The sequence below is a fragment of the Sinohyriopsis cumingii genome, unplaced genomic scaffold, assembly GCF_028554795.1.
Source record: "Sinohyriopsis cumingii isolate HCF-2022 unplaced genomic scaffold, ASM2855479v2 utg002228l, whole genome shotgun sequence".
NCBI classification, from domain to species: Eukaryota; Metazoa; Mollusca; class Bivalvia; order Unionida; family Unionidae; genus Sinohyriopsis; species Sinohyriopsis cumingii.
In genome coordinates this window covers 967573-989999 of record NW_028316164.1, presented here as the reverse complement: position 1 = coordinate 989999, position 22427 = coordinate 967573, and the positions used below count along the sequence as shown (strand labels likewise).

Here is a 22427-nt window from a genome sequence, read left to right as displayed (position 1 = left end):
TCAAATCAGCGAGGCTGCCAGTAGGGAAATGAGTTTTTTTTTAGGGAAATGAAAATCTGTCAACATTTTATTGAAGTCATTGTCCATACAAAATTTGTTATAAGGACAAGAGATCATACCCATTACTTTGTATTCGAACTAGCCGATAAATAGTGGGGTATATCACTGAATAGATTAGTAATAAAATGTTAATTATATCCAAGTCCAAACAGAACAAACACTTGAAAAATAGTATATATAAAAATGCAATTTCACGATTGCCGGTAATATGGAATATCATACAACGATACCATCAATATTCATGCAACCGGAAGTTACTAGTATAAAATACAAAGCCAAGTTATTGACCTGACCTGGTCTTATACTCCGAATCGACTTATATATGGACGAAGGATGGAAAATTTACAAAATTGGTCAATTCGACTTAAACTCCGCATCGACTTGTAGGCCAGAAAATACGGTACTACCATTCAGATTCAGATGATGGAGCTGAGTACACTTTGATAGCAATAGTTTACCTTTCATGGTCACATCTTCAAGACTGAGATTAGTCAGACTGGTACACTCTGACAAATCCAATGTAGTGAATTCAAATTCTGACTTTCTTAAATCCATTGTAATATAATCTAAGTAAGAAGGACACAAATTCACATATTTGAGCTGAGTACACTTTGATAACAATAATTTACCTTTCATGGTCATATCTCTAACAATGAGCTCAGTCAGACTGGTACACTCTGACAAATCCAATGTTGCATCATCAAAGTTACTACCATTCAGATTCAGATACTTGAGCTGAGTACACTTTGATAGCAATAGTTTACCTTTCATGGTCACATCTTCAAGACTGAGCTCAGTCAGACTGGTACACTCTGACAAATCCAGTGTTGCATCATCATCTAACTCACACCTAACCAGATACAGACACTTGAGCTGAGTACACTTTGAGAGCTATAGTTTACCTTTCATGGTCACATCTGGAAGACTGAGATCAGTCAGACTGGTACACTCCGACAAATCCAATGTTGCAACATCAAAGTTACTACCATCCAGATGCAGACACTTGAGCTGAGTACACTTTGATAGCAATAGTTTACCTTTCATGGTCACATCTCTAAGACTGAGATCAGTCAGACTGGTACACTCTGACAAATCCAATGTTGCATCATCAAAGTTACTACCATCCAGATTTAGACACTTGAGCTGAGTACACTTTGATAGCAATAGTTTACCTTTCATGGTCACATTACTAAGACTGAGATAAGTCAGACTGGTACACTCTGACAAATCCAGTGTTGCATCATCAAAGTTACTACCATCCAGATTCAGATACTCAAGCTGAGTACACTTTGATAGCAATAGTTTACCTTTCATGGTCACATCTCTAAGACTGAGATAAGTCAGACTGGTACACTCTGACAAATCCAGTGTTGCATCATCAAAGTTACTACCATCCAGATTCAGATACTCAAGCTGAGTACACTTTGATAGCAATAGTTTACCTTTCATGGTCACATCTTCAAGACTGAGATCAGTCAGACTGGTACACTCTGACAAATCCAGTGTTGCATCATCAAAGTTACTACTATCCAGATTCAGATACTTGAGCTGAGTACACTTTGATAGCAATAGTTTACCTTTCATGGTCACATCTTCAAGACTAAGATCAGTCAGACTGGTACACTCTGACAAATCCAATGTTGTATCATCAAAGTTACTACTATCCAGATTCAGATACTCAAGCTGAGTACACTTTGATAGCAATAGTTTACCTTTCATGGTCACATTACTAAGACTGAGCTCAGTCAGACTGGTACACTCTGACAAATCCAGTGTTGTATCATCAAAGTTACTACCATTCAGATTCAGACACTTGAGCTGAGTACACTTTGATAGCAATAGTTTACCTTTCATGGTCACATTACTAAGACTGAGATCAGTCAGACTGGTACACTCTGACAAATCCAGTGTTGCATCATCAAAGTTACTACCATCCAGATTCAGATACTCAAGCTGAGTACACTTTGATAGCAATAGTTTACCTTTCATGGTCACATCTTCAAGACTGAGATCAGTCAGACTGGTACACTCTGACAAATCCAGTGTTGCATCATCAAAGTTACTACTATCCAGATTCAGATACTCAAGCTGAGTACACTTTGATAGCAATAGTTTACCTTTCATGGTCACATATTCAAGACTGAGATTAGTCAGACTGGTACACTCTGACAAATCCAATGCAGGATCATCTAACTTACAGTTAACCAGATCCAGACACTTGAGCTGAGTACACTTTGATAGCAATAGTTTACCTTTCATGGTCACATATTCAAGACTGAGATTAGTCAGACTGGTAAACTCTGACAAATCCAATGCAGGATCATCTAACTTACAGTTAACCAGATCCAGACACTTGAGCTGAGTACACTTTGATAGCAACAGTTTAAGTTCCATGGTCACATTTCTAAGACTTTGCAAATCCAACATAATGTCACCTTGGTAAAAATAATCCTTAATCATATACTTGATGAAATCCTCTCCATTGTAATACAGATAGTACAATTTCAGACTAAGAGTCTCTTCACAGGCTTCCCTGACACAGTTGCTATAAAGTCTATATAGATTCCCGAAATGATATCTTCTGAAATAATTCAGATCCATATCTTCATCACATATTTCATATATCTTCTCATATATCTTTTGACAATGAATTGGGGAAATGCCTGCCACAAACATTATGATATTCTCATTTTCAAATACATCACCCAGTGTATTTAATGAATCTAGAAAAATGTTGCATCTGTTCTCTCTACAACATATGTTTATGGCTGCAAAAAACTCTTGTACCGTTTTGTGAAGAAAAGTCAGACATATTTTCTTCCTAAATATTCCAGGTGAGTCTGAATTTGAAAGAATACCCAAGTCTAGGGCTGTCTGAAACTTTGATAACCCATCGTTTCCAAGTAATTTCACAAAAGCCTGGTTTTCAAAAACCAAGGAAGTTTCTTCTGTATTTGTGGTCAAAAACTGACTCGCAACTTCACACAGAGCAGCCAGAAACTCCTCACCAAATTGCTGAACAAGTGACTGATTTCTTAGCTTATGAGTTAAACTGAAAGTTGTGCTTTCTAGTGGCCATGTTTTCAGCAAAACATTTTTCTTATCATCCTCTTTTTCCTTACTTTCTTGCTTCCTCCTCATAACCTCCATGTACCTTTTGACCATTACATTAAAAATGTCCAAGTACAGTTCATGAATTGTTTGTGGGAAGGATTTCTTCTCATACCAAACATGGACAATAAACAGCAAGATAAGTGGTACATGGATGAGACTTCTAATCAAATTATTTGACCTAATATCCACTTGAAACTGTTTTATGGCAGACTCATTACTGTAGTACTTATCAAAGATCCTCTTGGCAAACAACATACTGTTTTCATAGCTGAACCCCTGGAGATCCAGCAACAAGTCAATATCAGCAGATCTGATTAGATTTAACTGACCAATCTTCCATGGTCGAGTTGTGGCAAGAACTGTAAGGTGCGGATACAGGCTCCTTTGCATTATTTTTTGAATGAAGGATGATGAATATCCCATTTCATCGAGGCCATCCATAATAAGTAAAACCTTATTGTTCTCTGCTTGCCCAATTAATGCTTCAATATGAGATCTGTGTGACATACCTTGTGATTCATGAAGTGGGAATTGTGTGTGTACCACATCCATCAATGTTTTCTCATCTGAGATGTCTCTAAGACAGACATACAATAAAACATCAAACCTGAGCATCTCATCTTCATGTTTCAGACCATTTGTTTCAGATTTGTCAGAGACTGTAACATCATTGAGAAGATTTAATTTTTTCTTTTGGACAGAACACCAAGTATGCACAAATTTCCTACAAAAAGTAGATTTTCCTTGACCAGCAGGAGCTTTAACAATAATACGTGTTACATTCTTGCCATCTTTATAAAAAATCTGTCTAAAACTTGTGACCTTCTCCTTATTATCTTTTTTCTCATTCTTCCTCTGTTGAACAGACTCTTCTATTTCTTCTTCTATGACTATGTCTGTGTAGAAATCTTCAAGGTTTTTCAAGTTGACAGCACTTTCAAATACTGGGCTCATTGAAATCACCTGGACATGTTCATAGGCCTTAATTAGCAACCGTTGTATCTCTTGAACATCTAAAAAGAAAATTAAATTTGTGATCAATAGATTTATCAACACAAGTAACAACAGCTAAAGTGAAGAATTAATATTATCATCATCAAGATGAATAGCATCAGCAACAAGAACAACAATAATAATAATAATAATAACAATAATAATAATAATAACTGTGTTAATCAAAATCATCAAAGGAGTACAGAACTTTTATGATAACCCCAGGGCACTTGCCTTGCCAGTGTTATGAACAAGTGGGAGACAGGTTAATAATATAGCATGGTTCTCTTACTGGATAATAACTATAATAATAATAATAGCAGCAACTGCATCAGTCCAAGCCGTGATAAAGCACCCTCCCCAATATGAATTTCAGGGATTTTCAATTAAATGAAATAATTTTTAATAATGCATTGCTTGTTTGAAAAGACTGATCCATTTGGTAAAATGGAAGAGACTTTAATTAGGGTATTGCTCGAATACATTCACAATACTCATGATTTTACATTAATAGTTTCTTTTTTAATTCTACTTAATTTAAATTGATTCCTGAAATATATTTAGCACAATAGACAATGACTCATTCATAATTTCTTGAAGGAAATTATATCATGAATTAAATAGGATGTTCCTGCAACAAGTGCGACAACAGTTGCTAATATTGTAAACATGTTAGAGGAATGTTTTGTGGCAGTGATACAAATCTTAACACTTACAAAAAAGTAAATAGTCTGGAGAAATGTTTTCCTGTGCAAGTAAGTCCAATTAGTTATATATTAATTGTTAAATTTATTAAAGTTCCAATATTATGAATGTTTCAATATATCTCAATTTGTTTAAAAATTACTATTAATATGTTTATATACAGTTTATTTTCCTCAATAGCATTTATTTTATTTTTGATAATTAAAATGAAATGAAAGCTGTTCAGTTTGAAAACTAAAAAAGTAATCTAAAGTAGCCATTGACAGTAATGCATAAAAATATTATTAATGTTTCTACTTACAAAAATTGAAGTGGAAGTCTAAATTGGAGGAAGTATTTACCAAACTAACTAATTGCATCTCTTGGGAAGAGGCAAAAATGATATACCCAGAGCATGCTGAAAAAGTGGATAATTTTTTTAGGCAACTCAAATTTTATTAACTTGCACAGGATTGTATTTTTAAAAATTGGAGGTGACATCAAGTGAAAAAAAGTTTATTTTGTGATCTTACCTACCCTTCTAAAATCCCAGTTACATGTATTCAGTTTGTAATCTGTAGTAATTATCAAAAAATGTATTAAGAGAAATAGTTAGAAACGAAACCAATCACTTTTTATAGCCTGTTACTGGAAGGATTATTATTTCAATATTAATCCAGGCCACTCTGGGTTTATTGCCACTATATGTCATTGGGAAAGTTACTTGAAATTATATAGCCATTAATCGGTTTAATGTAAACTTAAGAAGAATCCAATGCAATTCTGATTGGTCCAAATTAGCCCAGGAAATTATTGTGCCATATTATCCTTACTGATTGGCTACAATCATGGGAAAAGTTTTGTAACCCCGCCTCTTGTTGTTTCTTGTTTTGATTAACATTCTGGTGGCCATTTTATTTTTTTTACTCACGAAAACAAAATGGCAAAAAATGGTCTCATCTGTTTCAATATAACCAATTTACCACCACAAGAGTATGTTATTTAATGTATAACATAAAAAATGGTAAAACCCCAAGACAATGACAATAATAACAAGTAAAACTATGCCCTGGTATTGCTTAGTTGATAACAGGTGTGTGTCATGGTGGGTTGGGGAGGGGGCGATACATCTGTAGCATGGAATCAACACTATAGATAAAGATGATTTAAATATCCACTAACAGAAGTAAATAAACTCACCTCTGTTCACAGAAGAATGATTACATAAAATAGTCTTCAAACTGACACAAGTTGATGCAATCACTGCATATTTAGGTGGTAAATATGTGTGGTAAATATGTGTAGTAAATCTGTCTGGTAAATCTGTGTGGTAAATCTGAGTGGTAAATCTGTTTGGTAAATCTGAGTGGTAAATATGTGTGGCAAATCTGAGTGGTAAATCTGTCTGGTAAATATGTGTGGTAAATCTGAGTGGTAAATATGTGTGGTAAATCTGAGTCAAAATTAAATTAGTTTGCATATTCTGCAGTCTACTGTTCCAAAATCAATCACTGCAAATATGAAGTCACAAATACATTACAGTATATATGGGAATTGCTGAATCCAGTGAACCTTCTTTCACATGAATATAGCAATAATATAATGTGACACTTTACATTGCATACACATGGCTCGTCAACTGTACTCAAAAGGATAGTGCATACAACAATGTGGCATAACATGCATTGAAAAAATGATTGTCTTTAAAATGTTTTGTTTATTCAGAAGAACACCTGTTCTTTGATTTATAGTTTGTAAGAAAAGTAGATTCTACTTTTAAATCTTAATACTATTTAAACTTTGGTTGGGACTATATTTTACGCATAACAATAGGTTTGTATTTATAAAAGTTAATAAACTGATTTGACAGAACCAAAAGAAAAAAATTCCTTTTAACTTTTCTGATGATTAGTATTTATTTCTTTGACTAGGTTAGAAAAAACTTGGAAAACCAAATCTGCCAAGAAGAGCATTGGGAATATATTGTACAGGACTTTCACCATGGCTCATTGAAAATGATTTTAAAACTATAGGTAAATTGATATAAGGATTGGATTCACAATACTATAATACTATAATGTAAGAGGCCTTCCTTGATAGTTACGATGTGGGGGTTAAAAATCCAGCTACTCCTCCAATGTAACTGTCATGGTGAACGTCTTGCACTGTTTGACTATTGGACACTGAACCATTATTTTTGGAATGATATAATTTTGTTTGTAAAAAAATTAGCCCCTGTAGATAGCCTAAAATGTTAATGAATACGATAAGAGATTTATAGAAATTACAATTGTTTAATCATCTGTCTGGACAATAATGATTCGGCCAAGTCACAATGAACTCACGAGAGCATCAAATCCAAGAGTCATTTATATGTCAAACAAAGTTACACATACTTTGCTTTGAATGTTGAATGTTTACTCAGATCACATTAGTCAATTTACATAAAAGATTAAGACCATGCTGTGGAATGTTACAAGCTTTAAATCGCTCATCACTGCTAGATTATTTTTTATGTTACGATACTATGTTGACATAGCTATTACTGTACTGATGGATAATCCCCTGTTCTATAAATAGCTATAATGCAGCCGATGCACTCCACTTGAATTCATCAGCTAAAATAAGGTTCTAAAACACAGTATATATATTTTAAACAAAATAACAATGAAAATTTAAAAAACTATAAATAATAGCATTTATGACAAATTAGTTACTTCTCTCTGAGTTTATATTGCATTATTTGCTCTGAAGGGGTGCAGGGAAATAGTATGTTACCCACTGAGTTAAGGGAATGCTGGGAAAAGTATATTATCTACTGAATCAATGGAGTACAAAGAGGAATGTTATCTACAGAATTAAGGGAGTGAATGAAAAAAGTATGTTATCTACTTAATTAAGAGAGTGCAGGGAAAAAAAGAAGATATTAATAATTAATATACTTGTTCTTCAGTACTCACTAAACAATGAAAGTATTTCAGTAAATACCAGTTTAATTCTCTTGAATATTTTAGATTAGGCCTTGTGATCTATGTTGCCACAGTTTTTAATTTTCACAGCATCAAACAACACTAAATTAATGCCTTAAAATCCTCTATTGATGCTACAATATTGTACCTGTCTACTTATTTCCCTAATCCCTTCAGGGATTTTAACTCTAGTGTTTTTTTTATTAGATCTTTATTGTTTATCATTGTCAAAATCTATGTGCATGTTCTAAACAAAGGGTTCTAAGGAGACATTTGTTATCTGGACTCAGATAACATTTGAATTAATTTTAATGTTAATCTGTTAAATCTAAATCAGAAAATGTAAATTTATTGCTCGGTGATACATTTGTCTCAAAAGTTGTTTCAATTTTCAAAGTTGTTTCTACTTGCATTTTCAATGTCAATCATTTTGGTCCCATTCACTGCATATAGCTGCTCTAATAAGGCATTCATGTTTCAAAGATCAGTGTCATTTCTTGAAGAAACTGTACAAATGTTTACCTTGAAAGTTGGGTTTTCCATGCAGATGCTTGTTTAGAATGTGGTAAATACTGTCTTAATTTTGTTCAGTATCAATGTTGTTGTTAACATCATTCCTCTAAGACTGATGATAATGTTGTCTAATTGAGAAATGTCTGTTTCACTGTTCCTAATAAATATAGAAAAGTTCCCACCACAGAAAATGATTTGACTTTGACCCATGGTCTTTCATTGACATATTTAATGACTGAGTCACCAATCAGTAGTATTTTGTAATGGAAATTCCCTCAGGTGGGTAGATTGTTATGAGAAGAATCCCTGGTATTGAAAGAACCACGAGTTCTGCTGCCAATATCAGTATAGTGATGCTCACCATTCAAAACATTTTTTGTGAGCTGAGCTTATCTCACCATTCATAACAATTTTGTGACCAGATTTTATCTCACCATTCATAACATATTTGTGACCTAGCTTATCTCACCATTTTTACAATACTTTTTGTGACTAGAGCTTATCTCAGCAGAAACAGTCATATGCTCTTCTTTCCCAGAATATTTTGGAAGTTAAGACAAGTTCTGATTTCTGGTGCTAGAGTTAATATCTTTCAGTGTACTTTTATTTCTGACAACTTTGTTTATATTATGATCGATCTTATGAGTTTCTGCTATTATTTATTTACACAGGTCAAAAAAAGCTATGCATTTTAATTGCTTTTCGTTGCATTGGTGATAATATTTCTTCACTTTTCACATTTCTTTTTTCATGACACTTTCAGTTTTTTAGTTTCTAATGTCTTCAATAATGATCAAAAACAGAATTTCATTACCAATGTCCACTGTTTGATGATTATATAATTTTAACGAAGATACTGTTACGCTTATGATCAATGCCTTGTCCATATCTAAAGTTTAGTTTGATATTCCATTCAGATATGCATTTTACATTAGAAACAGTTACAGAGTCAGCATTCCAAAGCAAAATGTTCTCCACCAGCATTTGTACATTTTTTTTAATGAGAGTAGCTGAGTAGCATAGGTAGTGTCTATATCACTTCTTTTAAACTATGTAAAACTGCTGCCTCAACTGCTTTGTCATGAATTAAGTAAAAAAGGTTCATAGAATCTTCCATATTAAAGCATGATGAGGGAAACAGTTTTCCTAAGATTTAAACAGTAGTCAAGAATCCAACTGACTAAATAGATTTAGTTAAGTTCCAGATTAACATGGTTTGAATTTATAATCTGGCCTGATTTGCATATGAATGATGGGTAGAAGACTGATTATTAGATTCCACTGTAACTAAAATCCACAATAAACTTTGAGTGTTGGCACTCTTATTGCATCCAGGGAGAACAGATGCAAATGCAGTGTTAAAAGTGTTGAAAAGAAACATAAGCTTGAGTGTTGGCACTGTTATTACATCCAGGGGGCAATGATGTCAAGTTGTGTTCAAAGTGTGGAAAGGAAAGAAAAGCTTGAGTGTTGGCACTGTTATTACACCCTGGGAGCGTTGATGCACAGCAGAGCTAAAAATGTGGAAAGGAAAGAAAAGTTTGAGTGTTGGCACTGTTATTACATCCTGGGAGCGTTGATGCACAGCAGAGCTAAAAATGTGGAAAGGAAAGAAAAGTTTGAGTGTTGGCACTGTTATTACACCCAGGGAACACTGATGCAAAGTAGTGTTAAAACTGAAAGGAAAGAAAAGCTTGAGTGTTGGCACTAATTCTGTAATTACATCCAGGGATCATTAATACAAAGTTGTGTTCAAAGTGTGGATAGGAAAGAAAAGCTTGAGTGTTGGCACTGTTATTACATCCTGGGAGCATTGATACACAGCAGTGATAAAAGTGTGGAAAGGAAAGAAAAGCTTGAGCATTGGCACTGTTATTACATCCTGGGAGCATTGATACACAGCAGTGATAAAAGTGTGGAAAGGAAAGAAAAGTTTGAATGTTGGCACTGTTTAATCATCCATGGAACACTGATACAAAGTAATGTTAAAACTTGAGAGGAAAGAAAAGTTTGAGTGTTGGCACTGTAATTCTGTAATTAAATCCAGGGAACACTGATGCAAAGTCATGGTCAAAGTGTGGAGAGCAACGAAAAGCTTGAGTGTTTTCACTGTTATTACATCCAGGGAGGATTGATACATAGCAATGATAAAACTGAAGGAAGGAAAGAAAAGCTTGGATCATATGCAGTCAGCATCGATTCCTATGTCTATCCCTACTCCCTGAAGAAATAAATTGAAAGCCACTATGATTGCTACACAAAGGAGCTTAGGTGGCTCAGTGGCTAAGACATGGCATTTCTGACCAGAATATTGTTTAATAATGTGATGTTACCAACTGTCAAGTCCTAGTTATACAGTGCTACGTTAGCTATACCCTAGCTATACAGTGCCACAATTTAATACAACCCTAGTTATACAGTGCCACATTAACACAATCCTACCTATACAGTACCACATAACACAATTCTAGCTATACAGTACCACATTAGCATAATCCTAGCCATCAGTGCCACATTAATACAAGTCTAGCTATAAAATGCCACATTAGCACAATCCAACAAAACAGTGCTGCATTAAGATAGTCCTAGCTATGTGGAACCACACTGGCTCAATCCTAGTGATACAGTGCTACATTAACACCATGAAACTGTACAGTGCCACATAAACACAACCCTAGCTATACAGTGCCACATCTGCATAATCCTAGCTATACATTGCCACATTAAACAAGTCCTGGGTACCTGGTATCCAGTGCCAAAGTTGTTGCTGTTTCTTGGTGCAAGATAGGCTATATATGGTGGCCAGTATAAATGGTTGAAGAAGAACCCAAGAAAACCCCAGTAAGAACCACCAACCCTGGGAAGCTACTTGCAGCTTTCTCACATAAACACACTGGCTAAGCCTGAGACTTGAACACATGCAGACAGAAGTTGAAATGGCAGTGGTCACTTAAAATGGCGAGTGATTTTGACCACTTGGCCACCTAAAGCCCCTCAATGCCACAGTAAAACAATCCTAGCTATGCAGTGCCATGTAAATTTAGGTATTTCCTAAAGAGAAACATAAAACAAATTAAAAATGCCAAATTAATAATACAGAATGTCATATTTTTTATATAAACTGTTCAATAAAAGCAACTGATGAAACACCAGTCTATATACTTACTTGGCCTTCTGGTCAGATGAGATAAAATATATGATACTGCACATGAAGGATTTTACACTGGTCCCTGTGATCACTGCCATTTTAAGAATTGAATAGAACAATTATGTACCACATGCTGAACGTCTCCCAATGACAGTGAACCTTTGGTGCCAAACGGACCAATCAGATATCACATCACCAGTATATCTAGGTTTCCAGAGTAGCATACAGTATACGGGGGCACTCACCAGTTATTATGTACTTTTGAGAGATTGACTTATGTAAGGTGAAGTTGTTTGCATTTAAAACAAGCAAAGTATAGAGAATGTTGACATACCTCTATCCTACATTAATGTAATGTGGATGATATTTCTCTGGATATTATACTTCTGGAAATTGTACATGATCTAAGCACACAGCTAACTAAAATGACTCTAGTCTAAAGTACACTATCCACAACAGCTATTAAAATAGGGAAAATGAATTTTGCCAGACTAGACAATATCAGCTTCTGAAAGTGCAATGAATGAATTACTAAATATATAAAATGTAAAAAAATGTATCAGCTCTTTTTTATACAATTTACCTCTGAATTTCAGGAAGTGAAAATGACAAAGTGGAGCTTGCACTTTTGTTTTGAAAGGTGCACATCTGGAGTAAGGCCAAGCTGTATACTCTATAAAACATATTACACCCATCAATCATACACCAAAATAAAGAGAATAAAAGATTCTTTGAATTATACCAAAGATATCCAAGGTCTTTTTTAAATAGCCAGTATAACCAGTGAGGAAAGCCAGGGAAATTCTTTTTCTTTAAAATTCTAATGTAAAATACGAAACTGTAAAGTACCACCTACGTAGTTGGTACAGTCTAAAGTACATCTTAAAAGGTACAGCAATTGATCCTTGACCATAAAATGCTGAGGCACAGATAAAAATCCAAAATATGAAAAAGACCAAGAGACTTAAACAATTCAAATTTGCAATTTTCTGCAATGACATTTAATTCTTCATCATTGAAGGCATATACATCAGGCCCATAGTTTTACAATGTAAGACACTGACCCTGATATATATGATTTTGGGTGGTGGGGTGGGAGATCATAGATCTTACTGCCATAACATTAAGTGCCATGTAGCTCTGCTCCATATTAAGACCGTTGTACAGCTTTTAGTGTAATTACATACTATGACTTTTTCCATACTGAAGTACATCCAGGCACAAGCAAGTGGATGCATTTTTCAAATTCTATTGACTGCCATTCAAGTTGGTGGTAACTGAGGAATGCTGAGGTTGACTGAGGGATGCATTTTCTTTAATGAAACAAAATGTCTAATCACATTCACCAGAATGGATTAAATCATGCCATCTATACTTTGGCTATTACTTGCACAGAATAAACACTGCTAGTAGGATGTAATTTTGAGGAGGTTGGGAAAGTGCATTCTGATTATGACTGGCTAAGTATTACTGAAGAAATATATTTTACTCTAAAACTTGGCCTATTCTTCAAATAAATCATAATAACTTAGTAGAATAGGTAAGTAGTGGAGGGAGTCAATCCTCTTACCCATGAGAAGGCCCAACACCAGTCTCCTAAGGTATGTGAGACAGCTTCAAATCTTGAGATATATACAAGCTGAAGTAGTGATGCCATATGCCATAAATTCCCAAGGCTGTGTCTCTGAGAAGACATTAAATCATACGGAAAGGCAGCCTGTTGAAATGCTGTTAAATTTCTCTCCTGGTCAAAATCACACCTTGTGATAAACAATCAGATCTCAGAGGTAAGCTACCACATGTTGACTGTTGTTTCATTTCATCTTGAGTTAGTTGCCTGATTAGAGAATAAATGAGATCTCACTTTTTCACCACCTTGTAATGGTAATGTGAACATTAATTAATTTATGTTTATGGGTTTGGACTTCTACAATGAATATGCATCTTTCATTCATATTTGTGCATTAGTTATCCATATAAGAGATTTTCACTTAAGAATTTAAGTATTCCCATCAATAATCATCAGTCTTGGATGAATTTTATTTAATTGTGTTTAACGGAGAGAACTTGTTTATTTAATTCAATCATTCATTGGAATTAAAAAGTGTTTGGTTTACTTAGAAATTTAGCTGTCTGGAATTATTGTGAATTCATATAAAGACATGTTTGGATTATATCATCATGATTAATTAGCACTATTGATAGATATATCAGAATACTTGATATTTCTGGACTTCATAGAACATTTAGAACTGTTTAGGATTTCATTCACCTTATTGTAAGTTATTTGCCAAAGTCAAACCCAAGGAAACCACAACTTGCTGGCTTCCCAAAATAATAGCAGGAGGTGGGCACCCCAACCTGCTATGCTGGCATCCATATGAATTGTGGTTCCTGGAGGCTTGACCCATAAAGGAACATCTACTGTAAGCTAAGTGAGGATGTCCAATTTACTGAGTTGTGACCAAATATCAGTTTCTAAGACTGTTTGGTCCCATGTGTAATGCTTCCATAACCATTGGGACAAAATAATCATTTACAATGGTCTCAGTAACAGGTGACCAAGAACTATGAAATCCATTGCAACAATAGTGAAAGAAGTTTTGAGATGAGATGTGATTCTTTGAGCAAATAGAAGACACCACTGAGATTATCTTCAAACCACGGTCCTGAGGAACACAGGCCCTGGACCCTGTTCATGTGCATTTTGAACTCTGCCCCAAAATGGATGAGATGATGGGATGGGATTATACCAGATTTGTACTTTTTGACAAGGAATCCAAGGCAGGCTAGAAGTTAAACAATTGAATTCATGTCTGAACTTATAATATAACTCAACTGGTGCTTTTAGAGTATGTCAACATTTGCCCTTGAGCACTTCATTTTCAAATGTGTATAGGGCCTGTAAATCAGGTCTTTGTCTTCTGTGCCCTATAGCTGTCCTGCTTCTCTCCTCCCTGCTCTGAAAAGATTACTGAGGTCTGTGAAACTGGGACTGTGTGAGATTTACCTGCTTTTGAACTTCCACCACATACCCATGAAATAGTAGCTTCCATGACAATGGATGTAATCTGAGTGTGGCCTTATGATGCTCTTTGAGGAAGACAGAAGTGGAGATACAGGCGTCTCTTCCAACTAACTGATGATTCCCAACCATTCTTATAGCAAGTGTCCATTGTGGCTATGCACAACACATGTTCCATTGGAAAAACTGACTTATAAGCTTGCTCAGAGGACATAATGACATATGAAGCTTGGCTGCTTGCTGGATGACAGACATGGATACCAGGTCAAGCAAAGAGCATATATTGCAAGGACATTCAAGACTAATTGTGGCATGGCATTGAAATGTGCATGCTTCATCCATACTGAAGAAGGTTATGATATTTACAGGCCTAATACATCAGTCAAAGGATGGGACTACTGTACAAAATATGTGTCTTTTATAGTACACTTTATTAAATTTGGATGGAGAGTTCTGTCAACATGTGAGTCTTGTATCTGCCACTCTGAAGAGTGTACAAAGTCTGCCAACTCATAAAACTTCATCAGTTGCTTAAAAGTAGGCTGGTGTTTCTTTGCCAAGTGGAACAGGAGGAGGTGCACAAAATTCAGACAGAAGCAAACAAATGATTTCATTAGCTGTCATTCTGAGGACAAGTAAAGACACTGAAACTTGCGAGCAAGCAAAGAATGGGGTGATGAAAATGCCTCCTGCAATATTTGTTATGGTTTTGTTGAAGGTTAACAATGTCAGCTGTGAACCATACTGGGAATCTGTCCAATTTTTGATATATGATAACTTGAAGATGATCATTGTCTATTGCCTGTGGTCCAGGCAATCGTTTGGGGCATCTGGGTCTGACACATCACTTTAGCCAGTACCATAGTAGTAAGTTGTTACAGGCCATCCTGTACTTATTTAACACTGGTTGGTAATGGCATTAAGCTGAGTTGTATTCATAAATGTACCAGGCCTAATTGGATCTATAATATTTATAGAATGTGTTATGGTAATATACTGTCCTAGGTCCATAATAGAAACTGGGTACAATGGCACTAAATGTGCCAATATGTACCCAGGTACTCTGGTAGATGTTATATGACTAAAAATGTTCAAGAAGAGGGATTCTGTTAAACTGTAGAATGTGTTGCATCAGGAAAAGGACATATCAAAAGCGATTTACAAAGTTTGAAAGAATAATTCTACATTGATGTAATACAGGATTCAGAATTTGAGGACTTTCTGGCCTTTCAGCAAAAGTTAAACATATGCGATATTGACTAGATCAAGTGAATATTGTGCATAAATAATTATAGGTTACTGCATTTGTATGGGAAAATAGGAACGAGTTTTTCAGAATGAATACTGCACGAACTTGTGAGTGCAGTATATCCTTCTGACAAAACAAGTTCATATTTTCCCACACAAATGCAGTAACCTTTTTATTATATGCTCATTTTTTTATTCAACCTAAGGTTTAATTATATAAACAAAATACAATTCAAGAAACAACGTAAATGAATGAATGCCGTATTCCAAACTAAATAAACAAGCGCAGATTTCACATTACAAAATGACATCATTATTAATGCACACATAACTCCACCCAGATAAATTTGAACTTAGTCGCGCGGTCGACATAACTTTCGAAAGAAAATGATGTGTCTAGTTAAAATTGAAATTTGCAGTCATATTGTGAATGACTGGGCATTGCAACAACTTTTCCATTTGATCTGGAGTGAATATATTTTGGTGTTTTGTTTCGATTCGATGAAAGTTTGTGATTTTGGACTGGATTCATCTGTGCAAATTTTACATGAAATACATCGGATTGAAGTGGCGTGGGAGAAGCGTGTTTACATCTGCAAATGTGTTTTGGTTTCTGTCACTGAATGTTTGAAATCATAACGTGTGGAAAATATGAAGTCTTTCAATTGCAATTTTCAAAAAGACGCTGTGGAATTTAATGTGTATTTCATTTTGAGTGCAGTAAGGAGGATGCAATTGCACTTATCATTAAAATTACAGCACACTTTCGAAATGTGTAATCCAGATTGAAAACCTATGACATGACTCATGTAATTCAGATTTGGAGAATTAAGAAAAAACATTTTGAGGAAATTCAGGATGTAAAACTAAGTATATTTTATTTTGCCATTCTTATCCCCAGCTAAAGAAAACAGTATATGCCTTGTTATTGTAAGGACCTAATACATGATTTATACAAGGTAGCTAGCATAAATATGTAACATTGTATCAAAGCAAAATGTCAAGACAGCTGGGGTTTTTTCAGTCCACGAAACATGTTTTAGTTCATTCAGAAACAAGTAAACAACCACAACGTAAAGAGCCTCTTATGTGAGTGTACATGATTTGTTTACAAATCAAAAGTGCTGGCGTCTGAGTCCATTGTTTATTTACAAAAGAAAGCAGTTCCTTTATTCACGTGAATGCTATAGGTGTATTGTCGCGTGCGTTCAGTATCGGGGAATATTGAACGATTCTGTCAATGTAAAGTTATCGGGGAAAAAAATGAGCATATAATAATGTATCATTTTGTTTTTTTTCTTTATCCTCATACTATTCCACATGGATTATTAGGATTTGTGACAAGAACTTTAACAAACTGCAGATCCAGATAAGTAGCAAAAATAAATGTACATTTTCATATGGTTTTCTGTATTATGGCATGTAACATATAAATTACTCTGTTTCTGTTCAGATTTTTTCTGACTCATATTAGTAATAATGATGCTTATACCCCTCGGAAGGTTGACATGCATGAATTTGCAACAAAACAGTTCAGGTTTGCATTCAATAACTTCCCTTTGATCCGGTAACTGGGTAACTGATCATTAGGATCGACAAGTACACCGCTGACTCTTCATAAACATTTGAAATCTCTAAATGGCACCAAAATGGCCATGGTACTATAATGGGTGGGCTTCTGGTTTCTTTGGTTGTTCCTGGTATGCTTCCAGGAAGGGATATGTGATATTGGATCATTGTAAGTACTGACTAAAGAAAATGTATCAGGATGATCATTACATATATGGGGTTATAGTCAATGATACTACATAAAATGTAGCTGTATATGTGTGTTTGGGTATACAATTAATCTTAATGATGTAATACTTACCTGTTGTTATTGTGTTGCCAGAAATGTGCCGATAGCATTAAAATACTGGTACAGAAACATATACCCACCCTCATTGTAGGACTATCCAATAATGTAAGCTGGCATTTGTCTGGAGCACTTTTTGTGCTGCAACTATGAGCCCTAATGAAAATAGGCCTTCACTATGGTGTGCCAAAGGATGAATGTAGAAGGAAAATGAAGTATGTTTGTGACTTTTGTAGGATTCTCCATGACAAGTTAGATGGTCCCATGAGGTAGTAAGGGCCCATGAACGAAGGATCCCTCTCTCGATCATCAGGACAATCCGCTGCCTACCATTTCGGCTTCCTTGAGAAAAGGCCACATAGAACTGTAATGCCCTAACTAAGTATAAGAGTGAATCCTGATCATCCCTGCTATATCCCAAGAATGGCTTCTTTGGGCATCTGTGGGAAGGAGACTGACAATCCTACCTCTTTGTTAGACAACAGATGATTTAGGCTGCAACCAACAACATTGACCCTACTATAAGACCAAAGCCCTGATATCCACGGTGACATAAACAGGAAGAACAGTTTGCCACTTCCATGAAATGAATGTCACCGATCCCATAGGGATTAAGAGGAATTATAAGAAAACGGTGGCTACCAATCTGATCTTTATCTTGTGTGGCATTTATAAATGTATGCATCTGTAATAACCTTGTCTTAAACCAATCTTGTCCCAATAACAAAGGAGCTCTGATGAGCATTGGTTGATATTCACACATCAGTGACCACTGCCCAGTGACCTATGAATGCTGACTTTTGACTGGTGTTCAATCACTTTTCACTGACCATTATCTAGCCAATAACTATGTCACATGACTCAGATGTGTATGAAGACCTCTCAGATTTTACAGATCAAGATCTTGGCTCTCCCCACAAGAGTGGGTTGACCTACCTTTCTCCATTTCAAGGCTATGGAATCTAAGAGTGTGCTGCTCTTCACAAATGGGCAACTTGTCCCCATCATCACAGTACTGTGGACTTTGAGAGGATTTTTATCTCTTCCCTCATAGGGGTGTGACTCATCCTCTAACTTAAACATTTCTCCCTTGGTCCTAACCACAACAGGCACTGACTTATGGGTCCATGGGTCTTGTATGTCTGCAAAGAGACAGACTCCACATTCTCCTGAGATTGAGGAGTGCCCTTCATCAATGAAGAGCTAATCTTTTCATGAGGCCTGAGGGACTCAGATAAGGATCCAGTATGTTCTGGAGATGTTCTTTCCTTCTTAGTGTATATATGTGTCTACTTTTTGTAATGTCTCTGACCTCTTCTGACAATAAACAGCAGAAAGGACTCACATCTGTCCAATGGCAATTAGTACTTGCAAGGCAGGTGGAATGTGTATCACAATGGAATTTTTTAAGTCCACATTTTCCCCATCCCTGCCTTTACATAGATGCAAACTAGAAAATCTGAAAACAATTGACAATAATATCAAAAACTGATGATAATGTAAATGGATGGCAGGCCACCTGAAGTCAGATGCAATGAATGGTTCAAAACCAAAGAAACACATAATAATTATAAAGAGTATGATCACTAGAACATGATAAAGATGATTATGCTGGTATATGACCTGCTAAAATGAGACTAAAATGAACATATAGCAATAGTCAATGAATCATCATTCATCATATTAAATACACACTAATAGTTGTCAGAAATTACAAATCTGAGAAAAACAACTGTAACTGAAGTAGGATAGAAAAGGTACAATTATAGACTATGGTCCTGATCACTGCTAGGGATATTATTACAAAGGGCACTGCAGACAACTGGAACACATTTGTCTTAAAAGCTTAATAGAAAGCACCTAATACAATCATATATGCAATGGAATTGAGGGAATAATACTTTAACAATATGGAAAGCGGTATTTCAATGCCAAATATGACTTATACAATGCAAGCAAAGGCAAAAATTCTGTATAGCATGAAATTTACGACCAAGTCATAATGTCATCCTTGAAAATGGGGATGACTACAGTGACTGGATCTATGACATGGGGAGCAGAGTGGTAGGGTTTTTTTTCTTCCAGTTCTAAGCTTTCTACAACTTTCCATCTAATGGGAGAATGTAATTTTCATAATTGGATTTGCGTAATTTACATTATGGAAAGGTTAGCAGCGACAGTGACAGGTAAAATATTACTGATATTAAAATACCCTATGCTGTTGGTAAGGTGCAATTAGACCTGGAGCTGTATGTGATACCTTGGGTGGGATGGTTCGGCCATGTTTCTTTCATACCAGACAGTTCTCTGCCATAAGAAAATTGCTTATTGAGGCATTTGTCAAGTGCTGTTTAAAGTTACTATGCAGCTGATGCTAGTGCACAATAAGAATGACCACAGAAATTACATGCAATACCTTCTGGTCTGTAATTAGTCAGTGACTGAAAAGTGTCACATAAGCTTAAAAAAAAGTGGACACCAAATAAATGTCTATACAACTGATATCCATGTTTATCTTGTTTATATTCGTACAGTAATCAGTCAGTGATCATGAACATTCAATAGGTCAAGTGCATATTACTGAATGTACTAGTGACCAGGACAGGTATAAAAAGATGGCATCAACATGCATCTCTTATCACAAAGTTTTAAGTTTAAAAGAGCTACAAAACTTCATCTTGGATAGAAAAGAGCAAGCAATAGTGAAACATGTAGATTAGATGCCTTCCTTAAATGAGAAATTCCAACTGGATTAGTTTGAAAATGCCACCTGACGCAGTATGTAGTCTATCATGACAGACCATTTGCAAATTTTTATCCTTCCATGTCAGACATAGTGAATCACTATCAAGGTTTGTCCTTTTCTGCCATGTTGAGATAAGTATGTTTTAGTTTTACCAGTATTTACCACCATGCCATTGCATGTGCACCAGCTGTCCAGTTTGTTCAGGGCATTCTGTTAAGAAATTTCAAGTTCATGCTTTGTGTTTTGGATGTCTGACCATGTTGTGTCATCTGCATAGAGATCTGTAGATGATATTGAGTCTCTTAGTAAAAGTGTAGGTCATTAGTAAATAAAATAAATGGTAATGGACCTAGAATTGAGACTTGTGGTACTCCATATTGAATTGTTCCAGGTTCAGACTGAACATTATTTATACAAATATGATGTGTTCCTCACTAAGTAAGAAGTAAACCATTTAACTGTGCTTTCATCACATTGGTAGATTTTGAGTTTTTCCAAAAGGACTTCATGATCGACCATGTCAAAAGCTTTCCTGAAATCTACAAATACAGATCCTATTATTCACATGCTTGAAGCCATTTATCAGTTAGGGAGATCAAGGCAGTCTCACAGTAATATTTTTGTCTAAAGCCTGATTGATTAGGGTGTAACAGCAAGTGTGTGGTTAAATATGACATGAATGAGTAATGGACATGTTTTTCAGTCAATTTTTACAAGTTTGGTAGTATTAAGATTGGCTGGTAGATATCAGCATCATCTTTAGAACCAGATTTGTGAATAGGACTTACTTTTGCAGTTTTCCATATTTTGGGCACAGATGAGGTTACAATACTTAAATTGATTATGAATGTTATGCTAGCTATCTACAATAATAGAGGCAGAAGATTTAATGAGTCAAGGACCAATCTGATCAAGTCCTGTAGCTTTCTTGGTATCAAGTTCACTGAGACAAATTTTAACAAAGAATTTTGATACTGGTGGGATAAAGAAACATACCTCCTTTGAGATTTTTCTGCTGCAGAACTTTTTCAGTTCAATAAAGTTGTTTTCTGTCACTGGTTCTTTTAACTTTGTGGTAAAGTTGGTGAAAAAATCATTGAAAACATTCGCAATGTAAGTGTCATCAGTGACTATGGTATCATTTACCAGAAGTGAGTGAATTTTATTTGATCTTTGTGTGTTCCTCCAATGAGTTCATTGAAGACTTTCCAAATGGAGTTTGTGTTGCTCCTTTTCTTTTCAAGCAATGATTGATAATACGTTTTTTTAATAGCTTTTTGAATCTTACTTGTTATTTTATTTCTCCATACTTTATATTGTACATGGCTTCCCATAGCCTTGAATTGGTCTTGTGTTTTCATAGCATCAAGGATTTCAATAGTAAGCCAATTAGGTTGAATTTCATTCTTTATGCAATGTACTTATGTACTTATGCTCCTTATCTGAGTATTGAGAAGGTCCTTATTTATATCTCTGAGTATACATGTTTCTTTCTCCTATGCAAGAACATTTTCCATTTGTTTCAAAAAGTTATCATTCCAAATTGCTCTGGAGGAAGGTGTCCTATAAATGAAACCAATTAGATAATGCAGCAACAAAACCTTTTTTCCCATTCTATAGTTTCATTATATGCATGAATTAGCTCCACAAGTTTACAGTTGTAAGTTGCTCATGTGAGCAATATTAGGCCCACGTGACTCTCTTGCTTAGAAAAAGTTATGAAATGTATCTAACATGTTATTGTGTGTATCTGACAAGAAGCTGAAAACATGAATTGTTAACAAATGATGGGCAACAGATTAAACACTATACTACAAGCTTACTTGGCCTTACGGCTAAATGAGATAAAATGCAAGATATTGTGTGTAAAGGATTTTACAGACCACTGTGACCATTGCCATTTTAAAACAATAAATTGAACAGTAATGTACATGTCCCGAATGTCTTCCAATGATAGTGAATCTTGGTTTCCAGACTAGCAAATAGCACATGTTGTAGGTATAGTCAAAAAGTGCATTCTAAATGTTATAGCAATAATTCATGAACAGGAGATGCTTTCAAAGTTGTAGTTT

The 22427-nt window shown here is 35.2% G+C and overlaps 1 protein-coding gene across 1 annotated transcript in view; it reads right to left on the bottom strand.

Annotated features, from left to right (window-relative positions):
• Window positions 1-414: 414 nt before the first annotated feature.
• The window catches only part of LOC149770907 (uncharacterized), a 99640-nt gene continuing 77627 nt past the window's right edge, over window positions 415-22427 (bottom strand). Inside the window, exons 12-13 of the mRNA XM_089949005.1 lie at window positions 963-4187; window positions 415-626 (exon numbers count right to left, since the gene is read on the bottom strand). Coding sequence (XP_089805131.1) covers window positions 415-626; window positions 963-4187 — 3437 coding nt within the window. The remainder of the gene's footprint in view (window positions 627-962; window positions 4188-22427) is intronic.